We start from the raw sequence: 23,333 nt of genomic DNA, 5'->3' as shown, positions 1-23,333 counted from the left end.
AAAAGGCATGGGGGAATTTGGGATTTATTTCCTTTGGCTAAAATCTGAGGTGAAGTATTAAGAAAATGGAAAAAAGAAGGAAATAGGCTGGACTTGATCTTCCACAGGTGAGGACTGCTAATTGAGATAGGGCAGTGACACAGCCTTCTGTGCATCTAAGCTGGAAACAGGAATTGGATTTCTACAAGGTCTAAGCAAGTTGGTAAGGGCTAATGAAAGTCACTAGGTGAAGGGACATGTAGGGCTTTTGAGCTGGGCCCAAGATGGAATGTTTACAGCTAAGCTTAGATTGTCCTGCTGGGGTCAGGCAGTCTACACTTCAGCGGCTCGCCTGGTGTCTATGCACCTGGGAAAACAGGGTGGGGTCAGTCCTTCAAGTATTAGAAATTTCATGTGGAGGCCTTATCAAACTTTGTCCATCTAAAACCACTTGGAGAAAGGAACAGGCCCTAGGAGTCCACACGTGGTAGGAGAGCCTCAGCACCATTTCCGGCTTTTTTCTATGTATGTGGTACCAAGGAATCGAACCCGGGTCTTCATGCATGCTAGGCAAGCACTTTAACCACTAGGCCAAACTCCACTGTTTGACCAAGTGTGGTGTTTTCCTGGTGATCAGGACTCCCTTTAAAAGCTCAGCCCCACTGCAGATCCAGGCTGCTCTATCAGCCCGAAGGGGGAGGGTAGTCGCTGCCATACCATCAAACTGACTCAGCTCAGTTCACTGAGTGCTGGTGATTATTGCTCGGGGCCCCCCAAAATGTCTGGGGTATTACAGTCAGAGCGGCCGAGGAGACCCACTTCATACTCTTTTTCTTGCAGACTGACGCTGGAAATCTGATGTGGATAAAATTGCCCTTAGGAAGCTTTCAAAGAGGGTTAAGGTTTAGGAATCTTTAAAAGAGGATTATAGAGGTTTCTGTGATGTAATTTGGTCTTAATATTATTTTGTAATTAAATGTATTTTAAGAGCATATGTCAGTCTGGAATTTTTGGTACAATGATGGTGCTTGTAATTTTTTATTAAAGAATTTATTGTGCAATGTATGTGAATTAATGCACCTTCTATCTGGCAAATATCATGTAACCCTTTCATTAATTACAATAAAAAATATTTAAAAAAAGAATTCATTAACATTGATTTTTACATCATATTTTAAATGACAAGTTTAACAAATGTTCAAGAAGGGAATCTCTATAATCACTGGGACTTAGTATTTAGAACTTAATCAAAATTAGGCTAAGGGTTTGTATGTCATAGAAAAATATTTATGAAATAAAACATGTCTATAGAATCACAGGCTTTTATGTCTATATAGTTATGTTTATTTCCATTATCGTGTCCATAGCATTGGTTATGCAGTTATTGAGTCCTCGCTCTTGTAGTCTTTGGATTTAATAGCCACATATTAAGGATACCATGCGCCTTTTGCTCCTTAGAGCTTGACTTGCCTCACTCAACATGATTTGCTCTAGATTCATCCACTTCCCTGCGAATGCCATTATTTTATCTTGTCTGCTGGCTATGTAGAATTCCATCGTGTATATATACCACATTTTCTGTATCCATTCATCTGCAGTAGGGCATCTGGATTGTTTCCATTGCCTGGATATTGTGAATAGTGCAGAGATGAACATAGCTGAGCAGGTGTCCTTATAATATCTTGGATCATGATGTTCGGGATAGATGCCCAGAAGTGGTATGGCGGGATTGTAGGGAAGGTCTATTTTCAGTTCTTTAAGAAACCTCCACACTGCTTTCCAGAGTGGCTGAACTAGTCTGCATTCCCACCAGCAGTGTAGTAGGGTTCCTTTTTCTCCACAACCCCACCAGCAACTGTCATTTTCTGAGTTCAAAATCTTGGCCATTCTTGTTGGGGTAAGGTGGTATCTTAGGGTTGTTTTTATTTGCATTTCCTTTATGACCATAGATGATGACCATTTTCTCATATGCCTTTCTGCCATTTTAATCTCTTCTTCTGATAAGTCTCTCTTTAGTTCCCTTGCCCATTCAGTGAATGGTGCTTGTAATTTTTTTTTAATGTATTTCTTACATTAAGGAAAAGCTGTCACTTGAGTTCAAAGGTTCTGTAAGAGTTACTCAACCTGGGGGAAAATTTGCCTATTTTAAAATAGCTGATCCTAAGGTGATGGGTATGTCTAGTACTTCAAGGCTTCAAATGAAAAAGCTGAAATGTAAAGTTTTAAAAGCAATGATTAGCAAAAATAGGCTAAGGCGATAGGTTTCTGGCTATAGAGAGTCAACACCCCTGAGTCAGCTGGAAGAAGTTACAGAAGATGAATCTTGGCCCACCAACCCAAAAAACAAAGGAACCAGTCATTTTTGGAAAATGATGCAGCATAGAGGAAAGGAAAAATGTGAGAGGAAACAGGAGAATCACAATTGACAAGAGTCTTCATTTTTGTGGAAACCTTGAGTCACTATAGCTTTGCTATCAATGATTTGATATTTACAAAGGAGTTGGGCTGTAATAACCTAGCAGGCTTAGCTGCCAAACTATTTTCGTAAAAATGCTTAACCTGCTCGACCACCTGTGTTTGGTTTCATCCTTGTGATTGTTGACTGGGCGTCCTGAGATGACATCATAAGGTGACTACCGCCTGCGTGTGGTTCTCAGAGCTCAGCCGCAGTGAAGGTCGGTGCTGCTCCCTGTCATCCTGAAGGAAGCCACTGCACTGCTGTTAAAATGACTCCTAGATCGGGTTCACTAAGTGCTGGTGACTATTGCTGGGGGTTCCCCCAAATGGCTGGGATATTACAACTTGGCTTTTGTTTGCAGTTTCCTTCTTCTCTTGCCTTCTTGATTTTTTGCGGGGGTAGAGGGTCAATTATGGGGCTTGAACTCAGGGACTGGCCTCTGTGTGCTTAAGGCTGGCGCTTTACTACTTGAGCTACAGCTCCACTTTGCTGGTTAATTGGACATCAGAGTCTCACAGATGAGTCTACCTGGGCTAGCTTCAAGTGCCATGAGGTTGAGATCTGAGGATCAAGTAGGTAGGATCACAAGTGAAAGCTATGAGTGTTGAGCTTTGTTAGTGTTTTTAAAAGAATAGCAAAAATACTTGTTTATTTTATTTCCAGGGGAAAGGCCAAAGAAACCCATCCCTCTCCAGGACCAGACCGTGAGAGATGAAAAAGGAAGGTACAAACGGTTCCATGGAGCCTTTAGTGGTGGCTTCTCTGCTGGCTACTTCAATACTGTTGGTTCAAAAGAAGGTAAGATTTTCCCAGTAGCAATTGTCTACTGCCAGAGCAAATGGCTGAAATAAGATTCCATCTCCTCTCAGCTTCACACCCCCCCTCCCCCGCCGCCCCATGCCTGGGGCCTGCCTGGGTTGGATTTGAACCTTGATCCTCAGATCTCAGCCTTAGTGGCTAGGATTACAGATGGGAGCCACTACAGCTTTTTTTTCCCCACCCCAGTCCTCAGGCTTGAACTCGGGGCCTAGGCTCTGTCGCTGAGCCTCTCTGTGTTGTAGCACTCTACCACTTGAGCCATAGCACCACTTCCAGATTTTTCTATGTATGTGATACCAAGGAATTGAACCCAGGGCTTTGTGCATGCTAGGCAAACACTCAACCACTAGGCCATACTCTCAGGCCTGCCCTGCCTTTTTTGAGAAGTTCTAAACATATTGTGATATGTAATCTTTCAAGGCTTGGAGTATTTCTAGACTTGATTTGTTCATTGTTCCATTGATAGAAACCTGTGTATGTGGGGGTGGGAGGGTGTCTTTATAAAGCAAGTGTGTGTGTGTGTGTGTGTGTGTGTGTGTGTGTGTGTGTGTGTGTGTGTGTGTGTTGGTACTGGGGTTTAAATTCAAGACCTTGAACTTCTTTCATGGCTTTCACAAAAATTTAATGTGATGTATAGAAGGATTCCAGCCACATAAATCAGTGATGTATAGAAGGATTCCAGCCACATAAATCAGTTAATAAGTATATTTCTTTTTTGAACAATGTCACCTCTTTCCCTGTCTGTTTTTTCCCTATTTCCACCCAAAGGTTGTAGACTTGACTTTCATCATAGTGTCTACTGTGCCTCTCCTTGTCCCCCAAAAGACATAAATGAACAAACAAGACAGAAGTGACAAAGAAAAAAAAAATTGTTCCTGTTTTTTGGAGTTCATCTCCATATACGTTATGTGATGAGAGTTTCTAAGCCTTTTTCACTGTGCTGCTGGAAACACCTCTCCATTTTCCACTTTTTGGTAGAGAGAGGAGTCCAGTTTGTCTGCTGGAGATGGCTTTGAACCTTAATTCTTACATCACAGCCTCTCAAGTAGCTAAGGGTGAGCCACCATTTCTGCCCACCTTGTTTCTGAGTTGAGAGAAAACCTCTGGGTGTCCACTGAGCTGTGGGTGCTGTGAGGATGGGACTAGTGTGAGCTGATGTGTAGTGATGTCCACCACACAGCAAGATGGGCAGCAGCTGAGTCCCAGCATTGTTGCTTAATGGCTTAGTTAGAAACCAGAATGCCATGTAAGATTGTAAAGTTCGGAACCACTTCCTTTCTAGGATGGACGCCCTCAACCTTCGTGTCTTCAAGACAGAACAGAGCAGACAAGTCTGTCCTTGGTCCTGAAGATTTTATGGATGAAGAGGTAGATACGTAAAACTTGGATTTTTTTTTTTTCTGGCATACCATTGGCTATTATGATTTCAAAACCAGTGATTTTGGGAAGATTTCTAACAATTTGTGGGGGGGTTTTGTTGGTTTTTGTTTTGTCTGTTGTGGACTTGAACTCTGGGTTTGGATGTTGTTCCTGAGCTCTTCAGCTCTACCCCTTGAGCCACAATGCCACTTCCTGACAATCATTTCTTATGCTCCTGTGTAGGCAATATTTTAGTTCACAGCAAAATTGATTTGTATTTTCTATAAGTATACTTTTAATGTCTTTGAGGTGAAAGGTTTCAGAATATAGCCTTTGGGGGCTGGGAGTTTGGCCTAGTGGTAAAGTGCTTGCCTAGCATGCACGAAAACCAGGTTGGATTCCTCGATACCACATACATAGAAAAGCCAGAAGTGTTGCTGTGGCTCAAATGGTGGAGCGCTAGCCTTGAGAAAAGCCCAAGGACAGTGCTCAGGCCCTGAGTTCAAGCCCCAGGACTAGCAAAAAAAAAAAAAGCATTCCGGGTACTGGTGGCTCAAGCTTATAATTCTAGCTTCTCAGGAGGCTGAGATCTGAGGATTTACATTCAAATCCAGCCTGGGCAGGAAAGTTTGGAATTTTATTTTTTTGTGAATCATGGAACTTGAACTCTGGGTCCGGGCACTGTCCCTGAGCTCTTTAGCTCAAGGCTACTGCTCTGCCCCTTGAGCCACAGCCCCACTTCCCCTTTTTCTAGTGATTAACTGGAGATAACAATCTCAGGGATTTTTGTGCCAGAGCTGACTTTGAACTGTGATCCTCAGATGTCAGCCTCCTGAGTAGCTAGGATTGCAGGTATGAACCACCTTGCCTGGTTTGTGGAACTTTTATTTCCAGTTGCCTACTAAAAAAACTGAAGTGGAGCTGTACCTCTAGTAGAGTACAAGCCTTGAGCAAAAAAACAAAAAAAAAAAACAAAAACCTCACAACACTCAGGCTGAGTTTGAGCTCTAGGACCAGCTACCCCACCCTACCCCACTCCCCCACCCAAAAAAAAAAACCAAAGCTGTGTGGCACGTTACACTTCCAAGTAATAAAATTCTGCGCATTGTTTCTTTTGAAGGATCTTAGTGAATTTGGGATAGCACCTAAAGCAATTGTCACCACAGATGATTTTGCTTCCAAAACCAAAGACAGAATCCAAGAAAAGGCCAGACAACTCGTAGCGGCAACAGCCCCTATTCCTGGAGCTACTCTTCTCGATGACTTCATAACACCAGCAAAGTGAGAATTGGCTCTGTGTGTGTGTGTGTGATGTCTCACCTTGGAGTTGATGAATAGCAAACTAGTTTTTTCTAGATTAGGAGTTGACATGCAGGAGTTTTGCCCAGGGAGACTTGAGGTATTATTAGAGCATTTGGAAGCGCCAGCCTCTGGCCTGGCCCAGCTGCTAGGATTCCCTGCCTCTCTCATTCTACCTTTTCTTTCCCCATACCTCTTTGCTCTTCTGGAAGACTTGGGGCAGGATGTGGCCTAATGTGGCAGCCTTAGATTGGCCCAGGACACCTGCTTGCCAGGGACTGTCCAGAGGCCCTGGGGGAGAGAGGGGAAGATTTCCTGTGAACTTCCCAGCTCATCAGTGCCCAAGCCCAGGGAGCTGTGGCTGCATCTGCTATTATGTCACATCAGTGTAACATGGAAGGGGGAAGGGTGGCAGACCAGATGCCATCTGCTTCTGCCGCTACTGGCATTGTGAAAGAAGTTTATGTCCAATGTTTGCTTTGGTTGTCCTAGGTTATCAGTTGGGTTTGAATTGCTGAGAAAAATGGGTTGGAAGGAAGGACAAGGAGTTGGTCCTCGAGTCAAAAGAAGGCCACGCCGACAAAAACCTGGTATGTGTACTGATCCTTAATTCTATAGTATGTTTGTTTTTAGATAAGGTCTCAGTGTGGCTCATGCTGCTGGTGACTTTTCATCCTCCTGCTTTTGCTTCCCAAGGGCTGGAATTACAGGCATGTACCACTGTACCTGGATACAACTCGTTTTCTAGTCGTCATCTTTCTACTGCTGCATCTGCTCTTCCTCCTCCTCGCTTGTTCCTTTTTTAGTTGTCTTCAATTGTGGGGTTTGATCTCGGGGCCCTTAGGCTTGTTACACTGGCCCTTTACCAGTTGATCTGACAATGCCCCCAGCCTACTTTTTTGCTGTGTATTTTTTATATAGGGTCTCACTTCTTGCCTGGATGTGCTGTCCACTTCAGTAGGCTGCTTCTTGTTAGTGGGATTATAGGTGTGCATTGTCAGCTTACCTCTGTGCCTCTGTACAGATGGGGATTTCTCTAGGCTACTATGTTTTTCTCCAGATCTCAGCTTCCCAAGTAGCTGGGATTATAGGCGTGAGCCACGGATCCCAGCTTCTAGCCTACTCTTTAATGGAAGCAGAATGTCTGGATTCATCATGTATGTACATCTTGAAACTTTAGATTTGGTGCCAGTACTATCTTAGTTTTTCACTCAAAGCTGATGGAGCTGTGGCTCGAGCCATTTCAGCTTTTTTTTTATTTCATTAAAGTCTCATGGACTCCTCTTTTCCCCAGATGGCTTTGAACTGGGATCCTCAGAACTCAGCCTCCTGAACAGCTAGAATTACAGACCTGAGCCACCATGCCCAGCTGAGGATCCTGTTTGAGAGCCGTGTGATTGCCACGGTGTGATGACAACACAGTACTGTTGTCAGTGTGGGTGTGGCAGGGTCTGGAGCCTGGAGTCCTCTGTAGATCCACCTCTGACCTACAGCAGTAGCACCTTGGCACATGCGTCCCTGTGAAATGCCAATAGGTCTGGTCAGTCATGACTAATGCCTTCGCAACTTCTTTTATAGATCCTGGAGTAAAAATCTATGGCTGTGCCTTACCCCCTGGAGGCTCTGAAGGCTCTGAGGTATCACTTCAGCAGAACCTGTTACTTTGTGATCGTGACACTTCAGGCTCCTAAACAATGTTTGATATCAGTTAGAGCCCATTGATGCCAACTGAGGCCATAGCCACCTTATGTCAGTTAATGTATTCTGCAACAGTACCAGATCCTTGTGTGTGTGTGTGTGTGTGTGTGTGTGTGTGTGCGCGCGCGTGCGCATGCTCACGCATGCACGCATGCACGTGTATGCATGTGTTCACGCATGCACATGCCAGGAATTAAACCCTCATGTATGCTAAGTATGTGTTCTCTATACCCTCAGCCTGCTCAGATTTTTTTTTTCTTGAATTGTTCACTGAAGATTAGCACTTTATCACTTGAGCTACAGCTCTATCTTGGTCTTTTTTTTTTTTTTTTTTTTTTTTGCCAGTCCTGGTCTTGAGCTCAGGGCCTGAGCACTGTCCTTGGACTTTCTCAAGGCTAGAGCTCTACCACTTGAGCCTCAGCACCACTTCCAGCTTTTTTCTATGTATGTGGTACCGAGGCATCGAACCCAGGTCTTCATGCATGCTAGGCAAGCACTTTAACCACTAGGCAAAACTTCCAGCCCAGTATCTTGGTCTTTTTTTGTAGCCAACAAAATTTTCCTCTGTCCTACCTCTCTTGGCACCATGATCCTCAGATCTTGGCCTCCCTAGTAGCTGGGATTCCAGACATGAGTCACCCATCCCTTAAGATTCTGAAAGTAGAGTTGTTTTGTGTTTGTATCATTTGTTCAGGGATAGAGTTTAGTCATTTATAACAGCACAGAAAAGGAAGTGAGCTTGATCATTGTTCTGTTTGAGATTAATCACTGCATTTTTAAAATAATCTGCCTCAGTTAATCTCTCTGTGCTGTGCACTCACCTAATCCCATTTTACACACCGGAAACAGGATGAAGACGATGACTACTTGCCTAGTGATGTGACCTTTGCCCCTAAAGACATCACACCTGTGGATTTCACGCCCAAAGATGACGTCCACGGGCTGGCTTACAAGGGCCTGGATCCCCACCAAGCACTGTTTGGAAGTTCAAGGGAACCTTTTAACCTTTTTGGTGGAGGAGGCTTGGAGGGGGCCGGCCATCTTATTGGAGATGTTGGATTGAATAAAGGAAGGAAACTGGGAATTTCAGGCCAGGTAAAGTGTTTCTGGGTTTTTTGTTTGTTTTTGGTGGGCCATGGGGCTTGATCTCAGCCTGGGTGCTATCCTTGAGCTCAAGGCTCAAGGCTACCACCCTACCTTGAGCCAAGCCCCACTTCCATTTTCTAGAGGTTAATTGGAGATAAGAGTCTTAGGTCCTTTTGTGCCCTGGCTGGCTTTGAACCTTGGTCCTCAGATCTCAGCCTCCTGAGTAGCTAGGATTACAGGCGTGAGCCACCACACCCAGCATTTGTGTTTTTAAGACTAGACTCACTGGCAAATGACAGTGCTTCCCACACAAGCTCAGACCCCTCTAGGGACGTATTCACAGAGCACCTTGATCTGGGCATGAGACCCAGAGTCGCTGGGAAAGACTCGTAAAGCACTGATACTCTTCTGATTTACCATTGCCCTCAGAATCTGTGGTAACGTTTTTGGTGGCGTTCCTGTGTTCAGTGAGGACTGCTTTGCCATTTTCTGTATGCCTGTGGATGTGCATGCGTGCTAGCACTGGGACTTGAACTCAGGCCTTGGCACTGGTTCCTTAGATCCTTAGATTTTTTTTTCACTCAAGTGTGACATTCTACCACTTGAGCCAACCTCTTCTGGCATATTGGTGGTTTATTGGAGATAAATGTCACAAACTTTCTTACCCAAGCTGGTTTGAACTTCAATCCTTAGATCTCAGCCTCTTTAGTAGTAGCTAAAATTAATGGTGTGTCACCATTTCTAGTTTAAATCATGTGTTTTTTTAAACCAGTCCTGGAGCTTGAACTTGGGGCCTGGGTGCTGTCTTTGAGCTTTCCCAAGGCTGTTGCTCTGCCACTTGAGCCACAGCACAACTTCTGGCTTTTTCTGTGTGTTTGGTACCAAGCAATCAAGCCCAGGGCTTTCTGAATGTTAGGCAAGCACTCTGTTGCCAGACCACATTCCCAGCCCTCAATCATGTTCTTAAAGTAACTTTATCTTTCAGTACTTTATACCTGAGACCCAGTAATCACCCATTCCAGAACCTTTTACTTATATTAGTGTTGGTCCTGGAAATTTGAGTTCAGAGCCTGGATGCTGTCCCTGAGCCTTTTCACTCAAGGCCAGCACTCTACCACTTGAATGTCACAGCTCCACTTTTGGCTTTTTTTTTTTTTTTTTCCTTTGTGCTTAATTGCAGAAAGGAATCTCACAGACTTTCCTGCTTGGGTTGGCTTTGAATCATGATCTCCAGATCTCTGCCTCCTAGGAGCTAGGATTACAGGCATGAGCCACCTATTGGTGCCCATCTGAAACCTTAATTTTATTTGCAGGCTTTTGGTGTAGGTGCCCTGGAAGAGGAAGATGATGATATCTATGCCACAGAAACTCTGTCGAAGTATGACACTGTTCTGAAGGACGAAGAACCTGGCGATGGGCTCTATGGCTGGACAGCGCCCAGGCAGTACAGAAATCAAAGAGGTAATTACAGAAGCCTGTGCCCAAGTGTACCAAGTGTCAGGATCTCAGAAAGGACAGACAAGATCGATGTCTCTACTAGTATATGTTAATCATTCATTACATGACCCATCCAAACACCCTATATTATCTAACTGATAGCAATAGGTCAACCTCATAAGAGATTTCTTTCCCCTTTCCCTACAGGCAGCAGTCAAAGCCATCACAGCTGTCCTTCCCCAATTTAAGTTAAAGATGCTGGTTAGAAACAGGTAGAGGGACCAGGAGTTTGGCCTAGTGGTAGAGTGCTTGCCTAGCAGGCACAAAGACCCGGGTTCTATTCCTCTGTACCACATACATAGAAAAAAAAAAAGCTGGAAGTGGTGGTGTGGCTCAAGTGGCAAAGCTCTAGCCTTGAGAAAGCCCAAGGACAGTGATCAGGCCCTGAGTTGAAACCCCAGGACTGACCAAAAAAAGGCTAATACTATGTATAACAGACAGGATTAGGCTGGTGCTGGGTAGCTCATGCATGAAATCCTAGCTACTCAGGCTGATACCTGAGGTTCCAAGCCAGCTGGCACAGGAGAACCCATGAGACCCCAGCTCCAGTTAGGCACCCAAACAAAACTGGAAGTGGAAGTGGTAGATCACTAGCCTTGAGCCAAAAAGCTCAGAGACAGCGCCCAGGACCTTAGTTCTGACTCCAGGACCCACACAGACAACACTCATAACATGATAGACAGATTTAAAGTTTTGTTTTTTTTTTTTTTTTTAATTGGTCATGGGGCTTAGATTTGGGGCCTGGGCGCTGTCCCTGAGCTCATCAGCTCAAGAATACGGACCTATCCCTTGAGCGCCACTTCTGATTTTCTAGTGGTTACTTGGAGATGAATCTCGTGGTCTTTAGTACCCAGGCTGGCTTTGAACAGAGATCCTCAGATCTCAGCCTTCTGAGCAGCTAGGATTACAGGTGTGAGCCACCGCACCCAGCTTCTTTCTAGGATTCTATATCCTGGATCCTACGATGGGTTTCTACCTCTCCCCAATAAAATGTGAGAAGTGCCTTCTTTGATCTGTGCAATCCTTCAGCCCTGAGTACCTCTGTGTTGTGGGTCATCTGCAACCGCCTTTCTTCCCACCCGAAGGGCCAATCCTGAGGCTTGAACTCAGGGTCTGAACACTGTCCTTGGGCTTTCTTTCCTCAAGGCTAGAGCTCTACCACTCGAGCCACAGCACCACTTATGGCTTTTTCCGTGTATGTGGTACCAAGGAATTGAACCCGAGTCTTCGTGCATGCTAGGCAAACACAAACACTCGACCACTAGGCCAAACTCCCAGGCTCTGTAGTCTTATATAGTTTACCGGGGTGTTTGTTTGTTTGTTTGTTTTTCCTTGGGGCCAGTGCTAGGGCTTGAATTCAGGGCCTGTGTGATATCCTTGAGTTTTTTTTCACTCTAGCCTGGTGCTCTACCACTTGAGCAATGGCTCCACTTCTAGCTTTTTGCTGATTCTTTGAAGGTATGAGTCTCTTGGATTTGTCTGGCTTCCAACCTTGATCCTCACATCTCTGCCTCCGGTAGCCAGGATGACAAAACAGCCACCACTGCATAGCTTTGAGATGTCTGGTTTTTATCCCACTTTTCATTAATTCATGCGCCAAGTAGAGCATTTTTGTTTTTAAGCAAAAACAACCACTTACAGGCTTACTGTATAGACTGTTGCCATAACCATCTGTTCAGGAAATGCTTGAATTGGCTAGAATCACAGGACCTTTGTCGGGGGTTTGTCTCCATGGCCAGTGCCCAGTCTTCCTGCTTCAAACCAGAGGACACTGGCTATTCAGTTTCCTACCTTTATGATCTTTATCACCTGCTAGAATTTTATTTGTGAAAGACAGAACCACATTTAATTTGTCATGGATTACATTACAGGCTGCCCCAGTTGTGTGTTATCTTTTGTGTTTTATTTGGATGGTTGCTAAGTAACGAGAGGTCCCTCCCTGGGGTTTTTCATGGAGTGTGAGACATGATTTTTTTTTTTATACCTGTGGTTTTTATTTCTGTCCATACTTAGCCTCTAGGTAGTTTTTCTTGAAAGCTTTTACACCAAAGGACCTGGGGTCTTTTTTTGTAGAGATACTGTTCAGGAAGATGAATGCTAGCTCATACCCATTACCTAGGCACTCAGGCTGAGATCTAAGGATCACCGTTCATAGCCAGCCTTAGGCAGGAAAGTCTGTGAGACTCTTACATCCAATTAACAACAAAAAGCCAGAAGTGGAGCTGTGACTCAAGAGGTAGAGCACAAAAGCTCAGGGACAGCGCCTGGACCCAGAGTTCAAGCCGTAAAACCAGATAGAGAGAGCTACTGTGGAAGTTCTTGCCTTGGGAAGCCAGCTATGGCCTCCTGTCTGGACAGCAGCAGAGGGCAGCATGGGTGGGGCTACTGGTCATTGTGTCAATAGAGGTGTGAGGACTTTGCCTGCCATTCTGTCCCCTGGTACTGTGCCCTTTGAGTGACATCACCCATGTCATGTACTATTTATGTCTTTGGTCTAATTGTTCTCAACATTGGAGATTAATCAATGACATCATTTTATAGAACCAGAGAAAGATCTTCGCTACATTGGCAAAATTTTGGATGGATTTTCCTTGGCTTCTAAACCTTTATCTTCTAAGAAAGTAAGAAAACCTTTGCATCAAAAAGTTCTTTAAAAGTTTTGGGGCTTGAAACATTTCCTTCTGCATAATGTTACTGTATTAATTGAAAAGGTAAGTCAGTAGCTCACATCTGTAATTATTGAGTCAGAGATCTGAGTTTTGAAGTTTAAAGCTAGCCTGGGAAGATAAATTTGAGATTCTTAAATTAACCAGCAAAAAGCTAGAAGTGGAGGTATGGCTTAAGTGGTAGAGTGCCAGCCATGATCAAAAAAAGCTGAGGAACAGCACCCAGTCCCTGAATTCAAGCTACAGTGCTGACAAAAAGATACATACCAGCTGGGCACAGTGGCTCACGCCTGTAATCCTAGCTACTTGGGAGGCTGACATCTGAGGATCAAGTTTCAAAGCCAGCCTGGGCACAAAAGGACCTGAGACTCTTCTCCAATTAACCCCCAGAAAATGGGAAGTGGGGCCTGGCTCGAGAACAGGGTGGAAGCCTTGAGCTGAAGAGGTCAAGGACATCGCCCAGACTGAGTTCACGCTCCATGACTCCCCCACACACAAAAAATCGCATTATAATAAAAGACATTTTAGCATCTGTAGGATAGATGGGACCAGTGCTCAAACTGTGTGACCATCAGACTCGTGTTTCTGGCCAGATCTGGGGTTTTGTACCACTGAATCTCATCTTGGAAAGAAGTGGGGTTACATGGTTCAGGGGTGAAGGGTTTTCTTAGTTAACTCTAACATGAGCTTTCTGTAGCCCGTGTTTCTGAGTGTTTGGCTTTGTTTTGTTAAGATTTATGCACCCCCCGAGTTGCCAAGAGACTATCGGCCGGTACATTATTTCAGACCCGTGGTAGCTGCAACTCCTGAAAACTTGCACCTGCGTCAAGTGTTATCAGATTCATCGGGAAAGGCAGTCCATGAGTCAGGCACACATAGTAGGCACCAGCTGAATGCCTCCAAGCGGGGGGAGCTTCTGGGAGAGACAGCTGTTCAAGGTAAGTGCCATAGAGCACACTGAAATCCCTGCATTTAGAATAATCCAGCTCGTCAAAGTTGGGGTTTTCCTAATAAAAGTTTGTTTTTTTTTTTTCTGCCAGTCCTGGGGCTTGAACTCAGGGCCTGGGCACCATCCCTTACCTTTCTTCTCTCAAAAGTTAGTGTTCAATCATATGGAGCCACAGCTCCATATCCAGCATTTTAAGTTAATTGGAGTTAAAAATCTCATCAATTGTTCTGCCTGGCTGGCTTTGAGCCATGATCCTCAGATCTCAGCCTACTGAACTTCTGGGATTGTGGATGTGAGCCACTGGTACCTGGCTGGTCACACACATACCTACAGAGTAGTGGGGCTTGAACTCAGGGCCTGGGCACTGTCTTGGAGCTCTTTTTGCTACTACTACTTTGAGCCACAGCGCCACCTGCAGTTTTCTGGTAGTTAATTGGAGATACGAGTCTGAGCCAGTCTCAGAGCCAAGCTAATGCCTGTAATCCTAGCTACTCAGGAGGCTGAAATCTGAGGACTGGGGTTCAAAGCCAGCCTGGGCATGAAAGTCCATGAGACTCTTACCTCTAATTAAATGGCCAGAAAGCAGGAAGTGGCACTGTGGCTCAAGTGGTGGAGCACTAGCCTTGAGCTGAGTAGCTCAGGAAATGCCCAGGCCCAGAGTTCAAGCCCATGGCCAAAAATTGTTAGGGATTTTCATGCCTGGGCTGGCTTTGAACCATGATTCTCAGGTCTTGTGATTATAGGCATAAGCCACCAGTACCCAGCAGGGTTTATATTACATGCATGTGTGTGTGTGTGTGTGTGTGTGTGTATATATATATATGTATATATGTATATATATACTTTCTCCCTTTCTATTCATTCTTTTTGGCTTTATCACTCAAGCCTGGCATTCTTCCACTTCAGTCACACCTCCACCTCCAGCTTTTTTCTGGTTAATTGTAAGAGTTTTTCAGCTTTTCTGCCCAGGCTGGCTTCAAACTGGAATCCTCAGGTGTCAGCCTGAGTACTTTTTATCTTTTTCCAGTGCTGGAGATCAAACTGAGCTTTGCATACTACCACTGAGCCTATAAATGTCCAACTTTTAGCCTCTTTTGTTTTTCTCAGTTATACTCTAGGGGCCTCATTACTGTCTACTTTACAGGCATAGATATGTGAAGTGTTTCATCACTATTATAACAGCCTAGTCTCTAATTACATAAATTTATAATGTAGAATATGGATGTATAGAAAAATGTAAAAAGACTTGTCTCATCATACTGTCTTGTCTTACTCCTGTTTTCATTTAGGCTCTGCTACTTCAGTATTAGAGTTTCTGTCCCAAAAAGACAGAGAGAGAATCAAAGAAATGAAGCAGGCGACTGACTTGAAAGCAGCTCAACTCAAAGCTAGGAGTCTGGCCCAGAATGCTGCAGACAGCAGAGCCCAACCTGCCTCACCAGACCCAGGGCACCGATCTTGGCACATGGGCAGTGGCACGGCACCAAGAGCCAGCAACTTCAAACCTTTCGCTAAAGATCCAGAAAAGCAAAAGCGATATGAAGAGTTTTTAGTCCATGTGAAAAAGGGTCAGAAAGGTGGGTGTGAGATCTGGGTAGATGGGGTTCTTATCAGTTGTCTCTCCAATCCCAGATGGGCTTGGGCTTGTTACTGCAAAGATTTCAGGCCCTGGCTCTGGACTTGGCAGAACAAGAGGAATGGGACTGGGTGATGCACCTCTGTAATCTTAGCACTACGGCCGAGGCAAGAAGATTACAAGTTGTTGTTGTTGGCCATGGTGCTTGAATTTAGGGCATGGGTGCTATCCCTGAGCTATTTATTTTTTGCCATTCCTGGGGCTTGAACTCAAGGCCTGGACACTGTCCTAATAGACACTTATTGCTCAAGGCTAGTGCTCTGCCGCTTGAGCCACAGCACCACTTCTGGCTTTCTCTGTGTATACAGTACCAAGGAATTGGACCCAGGACTTCCTGCACGCTAGGCGAGCACTCTACCACGAGGCCACACTCCCGTACCCATCCCTGAGCTATTTTGCTCCAGGCTAGTGCACTGTCAGATCTGTCCCCTGAATAGTGAGAGTAACAGGTGTGAGCCACCAGTGCCCAACCCATGCTTTGTCCCTGGAAGTAAAGCAGTGTCTTGTTCCCCTTGCCACAGATGCTCTGGAACGCTGCCTGGACCCCAGCATGACTGAGTGGGAGCGGGGCCGCGAGCGGGAAGAGTTTGCCCGGGCAGCCCAGCTGTATGTCTCTTCCCACTCCACCTTAGCCTCCAGGTTCACCCACGCCAAGGAAGATGATGACTCGGATCAAGTGGAAGTCCCTCGAGACCAAGAGGTCTGTCGCCATCCTGGTCTTACCTGGTGAATTTCATTTTCCTTGGTTGTTTTCTTTTTAAATGAGGTGCTAGGAATTGAACCCAAGGCTTTGCTCGTGTCCTGATGACTGGGCTCTGCTCCCAGACACCTTGAATTTCAACATTACATTACTAGCTATTTGCCTGTAATTCTGGCTACTCAGGCTGAGATCTGAGGATCATGGTTCAAAACTAGCCTAGGCAGGAAAGTGCAGAAAACTTATCACCAATTAACCGCCCTTAAACCCCAAAGTGATAGAGCACTAGTCTCAAGCAAAAAGGCTCAGGGACAGTACGCAGGCCCTGAGTTCAAGCCCTACAACCAAAATAATAGTAATGATAGCTACTCAAGAGACTTGAGATCTGAAGCTCAAGGTTGAAAGTCCGCCAGGCAGAAAAGTGAGATTGTTATCTCCAGTGAACCAGCAGAAATGCCAGACAGCAGAGCTGTGGCTCAGTGGTGGACCACCAGGTAGCCTTTGAGTAAGAAAGCTAAGCAAAAATGCAAAATCCTGGGGCTGGGAGTTTGGTCCAGTGATAGAATGCTTGCCTAGCATGCACAAAGACCTAGTTCCTCAATTTCTTGGTTCCGTATACACAGAAAAAGCTAGAATTGGTGCTGTGGCTCAAGTGGTAGGGCTCTAGCCTTGAGAAAGCCCATCGCCAGTGCTCAGACTCTTGAGTTCAAGCCTCAGACTGGCAAGATAAACAACAACAAAAAACACTGCTATACTTTAGCTTCCAAGGTTCTTAAGCAAAAATGTTGCATGAGGAGCTCTTTTGTCAATTCTAGGTTTTTATTATGTAACTTATAGTCAGATCAGTTTCATGGCTACTTGATAAAACAATGCTGAGTCTTTCCCCAGAATGATGTCAATGACAAACAATCAGCTGTGAAGATGAAGATGTTTGGAAAACTTACCCGAGACAAATTTGAGTGGCATCCTGACAAGCTTCTGTGTAAACGATTTAATATCCCTGATCCTTATCCCAAGTAAGTGAGATACATCTGCCTTGGTGTTATGTGCTATATTCCCCACTTTTTCTGGGGGAGGGGGGGCTTTCCTGAGTCTTGAACTCAAGCTGTCCCCAAGCTTCTTTGCTCGAGGTGGGTAATTTACCACTTGTCCCACTATTCCTTGTTGATGGGAGGTAAAAGTCTTAGGGATTCTCTGCCCCTGCTGGCTTTAAACTGCAGTCCTGAGCCCTCAGTCTCCTCGGTATGAGTCACTGATATCCGGCCAAAGCTCAATTTTTGCTTGGATCCTCTCCTAAATTCCCTTTTTCTGTGTAAATTTACTTGTAACTCATGGGACTTGGAAGTTTTGCAGATTTTTTAACTTCAACTAATTCATTGCTTTAAACCATAGTTTCGGATAGCCCATTTTATTCCAGGTAGGTGCCAGGGGCTCACACCACTCACCCTAGCTGCTCAGGAGGCTGAGATCTGAGGATTACCATTCAAAACCAGCCTGGACAAGAAAGCCCGTGAGACCCCTTAGCTCCATTTCACCAGGGAAAAGTTGGAAGTGAGTTTTGGCCCAAGTGGTAGCGCACTAGCCTTGAGGAAAATAGCTGAGTGACAGCATTTAGGTCCTAGGTTTCCTAATATAAACATGCCCAAAAAGAAAATTATTTCTTTGTAATCTCCAGTTCAACTTTAGTTGGCTTACCAAGAGTGAAACGTGACAAATACTCAGTCTTCAACTTTCTGACACTCCCAGAGTCATCCTCACCTACCACTGCAGAACTGGTTGGAAAAGTGCCTGAACACCGTGCTTCCGACAGTGAGTACGACTTCCTGGGGTCTGTGCTGTTCAGTCCTCAACCTTTGTGCATTACAAAGACAGAAGTAGAAGGTGAGGGCTGGGAGTTTGGCCTAGTGGTAGAGTGCTTGCCTAGTATGCACGAAGACCCAGGTTCAATTCCTCGGTACCACATACATAGAAAAGCTGGAAGTGGTGCTGTGGCTCAAGTGGTAGAGCATAAGCCTTGAGGAAAGCCCAAGGACGGTGCTCAGGCCCTGAGTTCAGTCCCCGGGACTGGCCAAAAAAAAAAATGAAGGTGCTGGAACTCTAATCTTCTAAATAGTGCTGGCTCTGCCACTGAGAAATGACTCAGTTACCCATAAACCACTCTTACGCTAAGTCCCTGGGTGTATGTGGGGTTGGAGATCTGTCTCTGACATCACCTTATCTCAGGACTCACTGATCTAGTCTTCTGTGCCCGCCCTTTCAGAAGCCAGGAAACCATCCCGATGGGACACGTCTAAGCCAGAAAAGAAAGAAGATTCCATTAGTGAATTCTTAAGTTTGGCCAGATCAAAAGTGGGTCCTCCAAAACAAGAATCCTGTCCCTCTGTGGAGAAGGAGGAAGAACAGGCGCCAGCCCCACTTTCCAAGAAGGTATTTGGAGTTTCCTTTTATCTCTGGCTAGCCATGGCTGGCCACGCTCTTGGCCTTCCTCTGGGGGTAGGGAGAGGGGCAGTGCTTGGGGCTGTGGAGTAACAAACCTGGAAGGCAAATGGACTATTCTTGATGGGTGGTAGGTCTTGATCTTCAGTTGTGCAGGTGAATGCAAAGGAATTCAAATAGATTAATGTATATGTATGTCTATATATAATATGTGTATGTATATACAAATGTGTGTGTGTATCTATATATATATATACACACACATATTTGTCAAGTGAGCCACTAGCACGTCATGAGACAAGAAACTCACTGTGTATCCTAGATTGCCCTAAACTCAAGATTTTCCCGCCTCAGCCTTCCAGATGCTGGGATTACAAGTGTGCTCTACCATGCTTGCTGGCTCTCTTCCTTCAAGTATTGTACTCCCTTCTGGTATAGTCTCTGTGCTATCTTCCAAAGCCTGTTCAAGCCAACTATACTCCATTTTCCTGGTTCTCCAATGACCAGTTTCTAAGAGCAGCCTCTGGCTCCTCAGCCCACTGTTTTAAAAAAAAAAAAAAACAATCCCCACAAAAATAAAAATTGTAGCCAACTGCTAGTGGCTTGACTCCTGTCATCCTTACTAGTCAGGAGGCTGAGATCTGAGAATCACTGCTCAAAGCCAGCCTTGGCAAGAAGTCCAAAGAGCCAGAAGTGGCACTAGCCTTGAGCCAAAAAAGCTTAGGGACAGCGTGTAGGCGCTGAGCTCAAGACTCTGACACACACACACACTAGTTAGGATGTGTGTGGCTCTGGGTATCCCCACACCTGAGCCTAATTGTAAGTGTGTGCATGTGTACAAGTGTGTGTTCCAACATGACTCTCGTGGCTCTTGCTGTTTCATTCCACACAGACCACGAATCCAGAGGCGGAGGAGTCCCCAGCAGTGGAGGAAAGCAAACGCCCATCCATGGACCTATTCAGGGCCATCTTTGCCAGCTCCTCAGATGAAAAGTCCTCCTCCTCTGAAGATGAGCGGTGCGACAGCGAGGACAACCAGGAGGAGGCCGACGAGGCCAGCCTCAAAATTCCCCAAGAAACCCACGCAGGAGAGACGTCTTCTGCAGCACATGGTACGTTACTACCTCACGCTTGAAGGTCTGAGGGGTACATGCTGGTCCTTCATCTGTCCTCCCAGAGCAGGGGAATTAGCTGGGCACCAGTGACTCCGCCTGTCATCCGAGATTTTTTTTGTATCTGCTATGGGGCTTGAACTCTGGGCCTGGGCGTTGTCCCTGAGCTCTTGAGCTCAAGGCCAGTACTCTACCACCTGAGCCACAGCACCCCTTCCCATAATACGCTTTTATATATATGTGCACATACATACTTACCATGGGGTTGGGAATGTAGCCTTGTGGTAGAGTGCTTACCTAGCATACGTGAAGCCCTAGGTTAGATTCTTTAGTACCGCATAAACAGAAAAGGCTGGAAGGGGAACGGTGGCTCAAGTGGCAGAGCGTTAGCTCAGGGACGGTGCCCAGGCCCTGAGTGCAAGCCCCAGAACTGGGGAGAGGGAGGTGGGAGGTGTGGGGGGGGGGAGGAAATGTGCATGTCTGTCATACAGACTGCCCTGTCTGACTCATAACTAAAATCTTGATCTCAGCCTCCTGAATAGCTAGGATTATAGTCATAGACTACAGTGGGCCTGCATTAACTGTTTATTTCTGTAATCCAGGCATGCTCCACCATACCATGTTGTTGATGTAGCTATTTTGTATGAAATCATCGTCCTGGTTTCTGGGGTGGGACTTGGTCTTCTGTCCCATTCATCTGTTTATAAGGTTTTTGTTTGGTTTTTTTCTTTCTTTCTTTTTTTTTTTTTTTGGCTAGTCCTGGGCTTGAGCTCAGGGCCTGAGCACTGTCCTTGGACTTTCTCAAGGCTAGCGCTCTACCACTTGAGCCTCAGCACCACTTCCGGCTTTTTTTTTTTCTATGTATGTGGTACCAAGGAATCGAACCTGGGTCTTTGTGCATGCTAGGCAAGCACTCTACCACTAGGCCAAACTCCCGGCCCCTGTTTGTAAGGTTTTTATCCATTCTCAGGTAAGTCTTCCTCTGGGCTGTGACCAGCTGGCAGAAACCTGGTGCGCATGCCCTTAGGTACATGCACCTGCCTGTGCTGGCAAAAGACCTGAAGTAGATTCTCACACACGCCGAGTCCGGCAGATGAATGACATGAGTACCCTGATGTTTTTCAGCCAGCGAGCCAGAGCCCCAGGAGCCGACACTTCCCTTCCCGATACAGAAGATGCAGATAGATGAACGAGAGGAGTTCGGCCCTCGGTTGCCGCCTGTCTTCTGCCCCAGTGAGTCCTGATCCCCTCACCCCACATCTCCCTGATAGGCCTGCCAGTCCAACAGCATGCTCGCAGCCCCATCTAATCCAACCTGAGGCCACTCACATTTGTGCCCTTGATTTGTTTTTCTGCTTGCATTGGGACTTGAACTCAGGGCCCCTCTCTCTTAGCTTTTTCACTCAAGGCTGGTGCTCTGCCACTTGAACTACAGCTGTACTTCTAGCTTTTTGCTGGTTAACTGGAAATAAGAATCTCATGGATCTGGCTGCCTGCGCTGGCTTTGAACCAGGATCCTCAGATCTCAGCCTCCTGAGTAGCTAGGGCTGTAGGCCTGAGACACCAGTGCTTGTCCACGTGTTCTGTTTTGAATCTTACCTGCACCTGGTGCCTGAATGACTGATTGACACCCTCGGAAACATTTCAGCTAGTTTCTTTTGCTGCTTTCCTAGGTGTCTGGTAGGGGCCTGAGCATCTGTAAATTGTGCAGTAGCAAATCTGACTTTGTAGGTGACACATCTGTAATCCCAGCACTCAGGCTGACAGGAAGATCATGAGTTTGAGATTACCTTTGGTTAGACAGTAAGATGCTATGCTGAAAAATATATCAGGCTGGGGTTGGTGGCTCATGCTTGTAATCGTAGCTACTCTGGAGACTGAGATCTGAGGATCACAGTTCAAAGCCAGTCAGGCCACTAAAAGTCCATGAGACTCTTATCTCCAACTAACCACTAGAAAACCCTACCACTGGCTCCAGGGATAAGGTGGTAGCCTTGAGCTAAAGAGCTCAGGGATAGCACCCAGGCCCAGAGTTCAAACGCCAGGATCGACAAAAAAAAGGTTGGGGCAGCCTAGTGGTAAATGCTTGCAGAAAAGCTAATGGACAGTGCCCAGGCTGAGTTCAAGCCCTCATATATTAACAACTCTTAGGCAGTGGCATATTCCAAAAATGTGGCCTGAAACGACTTTTAGACTAGTATCTTTGAAGTCTGGGTTAACAAATGTCTGGTAATGTATGGCTCAGATACATCAATAGGATGTAATTCCATGATCTGTGTGTTCTCTTAGAGGTGCTGTATGGTTTCTTAGAGGACTGGGTAATTCACCCAATTCTCAGTGAAGCTTAGAAAAATTGTGACCATATTTCTCATTTGCTTTTGTTACCTAAATCTTCCCTTGGTATCCAGACAGCTAGGTTTATTTGTGTCCCTGCTCAAGAATGGTTTTGAAACCTATGAAATGATGCATAACATTTTGGTGATGAGGGTATATAAGCTTTTCAAAATCTGAACATTAAGGGGGAAAAAAGGCTAGAAATGTTGCTTGGTAGTAGAGTGCTTGCCTAGCGTGCATCTGGGTTCAAGTCTTCAGTACCACATAAACAGAAAAAGCCAGAATGGTGCTGTGGTTCTGTGCAGAGTGCTAGCCTTGAGCAAAAGCAGCTTAGGGCCCACTGCCCAGGCCCTGAGTTCAAGCCCTAGGACTAGAAAGAAGAAGAAAAAAACTTAGGAGGTTAATCCTGAAATATTAAGCCAACTAGAAAGACTAGAAAATTGGAGACATTTGCTATTGGGATTGGAGAAATACCTAACAGTTCTGAGATATCCTGAAACCTACCTTCCTTTTTTTCTTGTCGATCATGAGGCTTGAACTCAGGTCCCGAGCTCTTTCATTCAAGGCTAGCATTCTACCACTTTGAGCCACATTGCCACTTCTGGTTTTCTGGAGGCTAATTGGAGATGAGTCTTCAGATCTAACTGGGTGCAGAGGCTCACGCCTATAACCCTAGCTACTCAGAAGGCTGAGATCTGAGGATCAAGGTTCAAAGCCAGCCAGGGCAATAAAGTCCATGAGACTCTCATCTCCAGTTAATCACTAGAAAACGGGAAATGGTGCTGTGGCTCAAGGGGCAGGGCAGTAGCCTTGACCTAAAGAGCTCAGGGACAGTGCCCAGGCCCAGCATTCAAGCTCATGACACACACACACACACACCACCACCACCCCTCAGTTCTCAACTTCCTGAGTAGCTAGGAGTGCAGGTAAGAGCTATGGGTGCCCAGCCTGAAACTTTCACTTTTTTTTTGGGGGGGGGGGGAGTAGAGGCTGGGCGTTTTCCCTGAGCTCTTCAGCTCAAGGCTAGCCTTCTACCACTTGAACCACAGTATCACTTCTGGTTTTCTAGGAGTTAACTGAAGGTAAGAGTCTCACAGGCTGGCTTTGAACCATGATCTTCAGATCTCCACCTCCTGAGTAGCTAGGATTATAGGCGTGAGCCACTGGCACCCAGCTCTGAAACTTGAGGTAGACAAAATTGGTCTGACCTGTTCTTTTCCCTGGGAATTTTTGTTGGTTTGATTACTTGAAAATCCATGTAAACATTTTGAACTAAACAAAAGATAATCTAGCCCCATACAAGCTCTT

General features: G+C 45.6%; 1 protein-coding gene across 1 annotated transcript in view; it reads left to right on the top strand.

Moving 5' to 3' along the window:
* Positions 1-23,333, top strand: part of Gpatch1 (G-patch domain containing 1) — a 32,312-nt gene that overhangs the window by 6,289 nt on the left and 2,690 nt on the right. Inside the window, exons 2-17 of the mRNA XM_090321880.1 lie at positions 3,101-3,235; positions 4,539-4,624; positions 5,736-5,896; positions 6,407-6,504; positions 7,493-7,551; positions 8,462-8,707; positions 10,012-10,159; positions 12,737-12,816; positions 13,595-13,799; positions 15,100-15,387; positions 15,968-16,146; positions 17,032-17,159; positions 17,819-17,952; positions 18,404-18,570; positions 19,472-19,691; positions 20,817-20,924. Of these exons, the coding sequence (XP_090178006.1) occupies positions 3,101-3,235; positions 4,539-4,624; positions 5,736-5,896; positions 6,407-6,504; positions 7,493-7,551; positions 8,462-8,707; positions 10,012-10,159; positions 12,737-12,816; positions 13,595-13,799; positions 15,100-15,387; positions 15,968-16,146; positions 17,032-17,159; positions 17,819-17,952; positions 18,404-18,570; positions 19,472-19,691; positions 20,817-20,924 (2,442 nt within the window). The remainder of the gene's footprint in view (positions 1-3,100; positions 3,236-4,538; positions 4,625-5,735; positions 5,897-6,406; positions 6,505-7,492; positions 7,552-8,461; positions 8,708-10,011; positions 10,160-12,736; positions 12,817-13,594; positions 13,800-15,099; positions 15,388-15,967; positions 16,147-17,031; positions 17,160-17,818; positions 17,953-18,403; positions 18,571-19,471; positions 19,692-20,816; positions 20,925-23,333) is intronic.

The sequence above is a fragment of the Megascapheus bottae genome, chromosome 31 (genome assembly GCF_031878675.1).
Source record: "Megascapheus bottae isolate mThoBot1 chromosome 31, mThoBot2.hap1, whole genome shotgun sequence".
NCBI lineage: Eukaryota > Metazoa > Chordata > Mammalia > Rodentia > Geomyidae > Megascapheus > Megascapheus bottae.
Note: the sequence above shows the minus strand (reverse complement) of the source record. Positions and strands in the feature narration are given on the sequence as shown.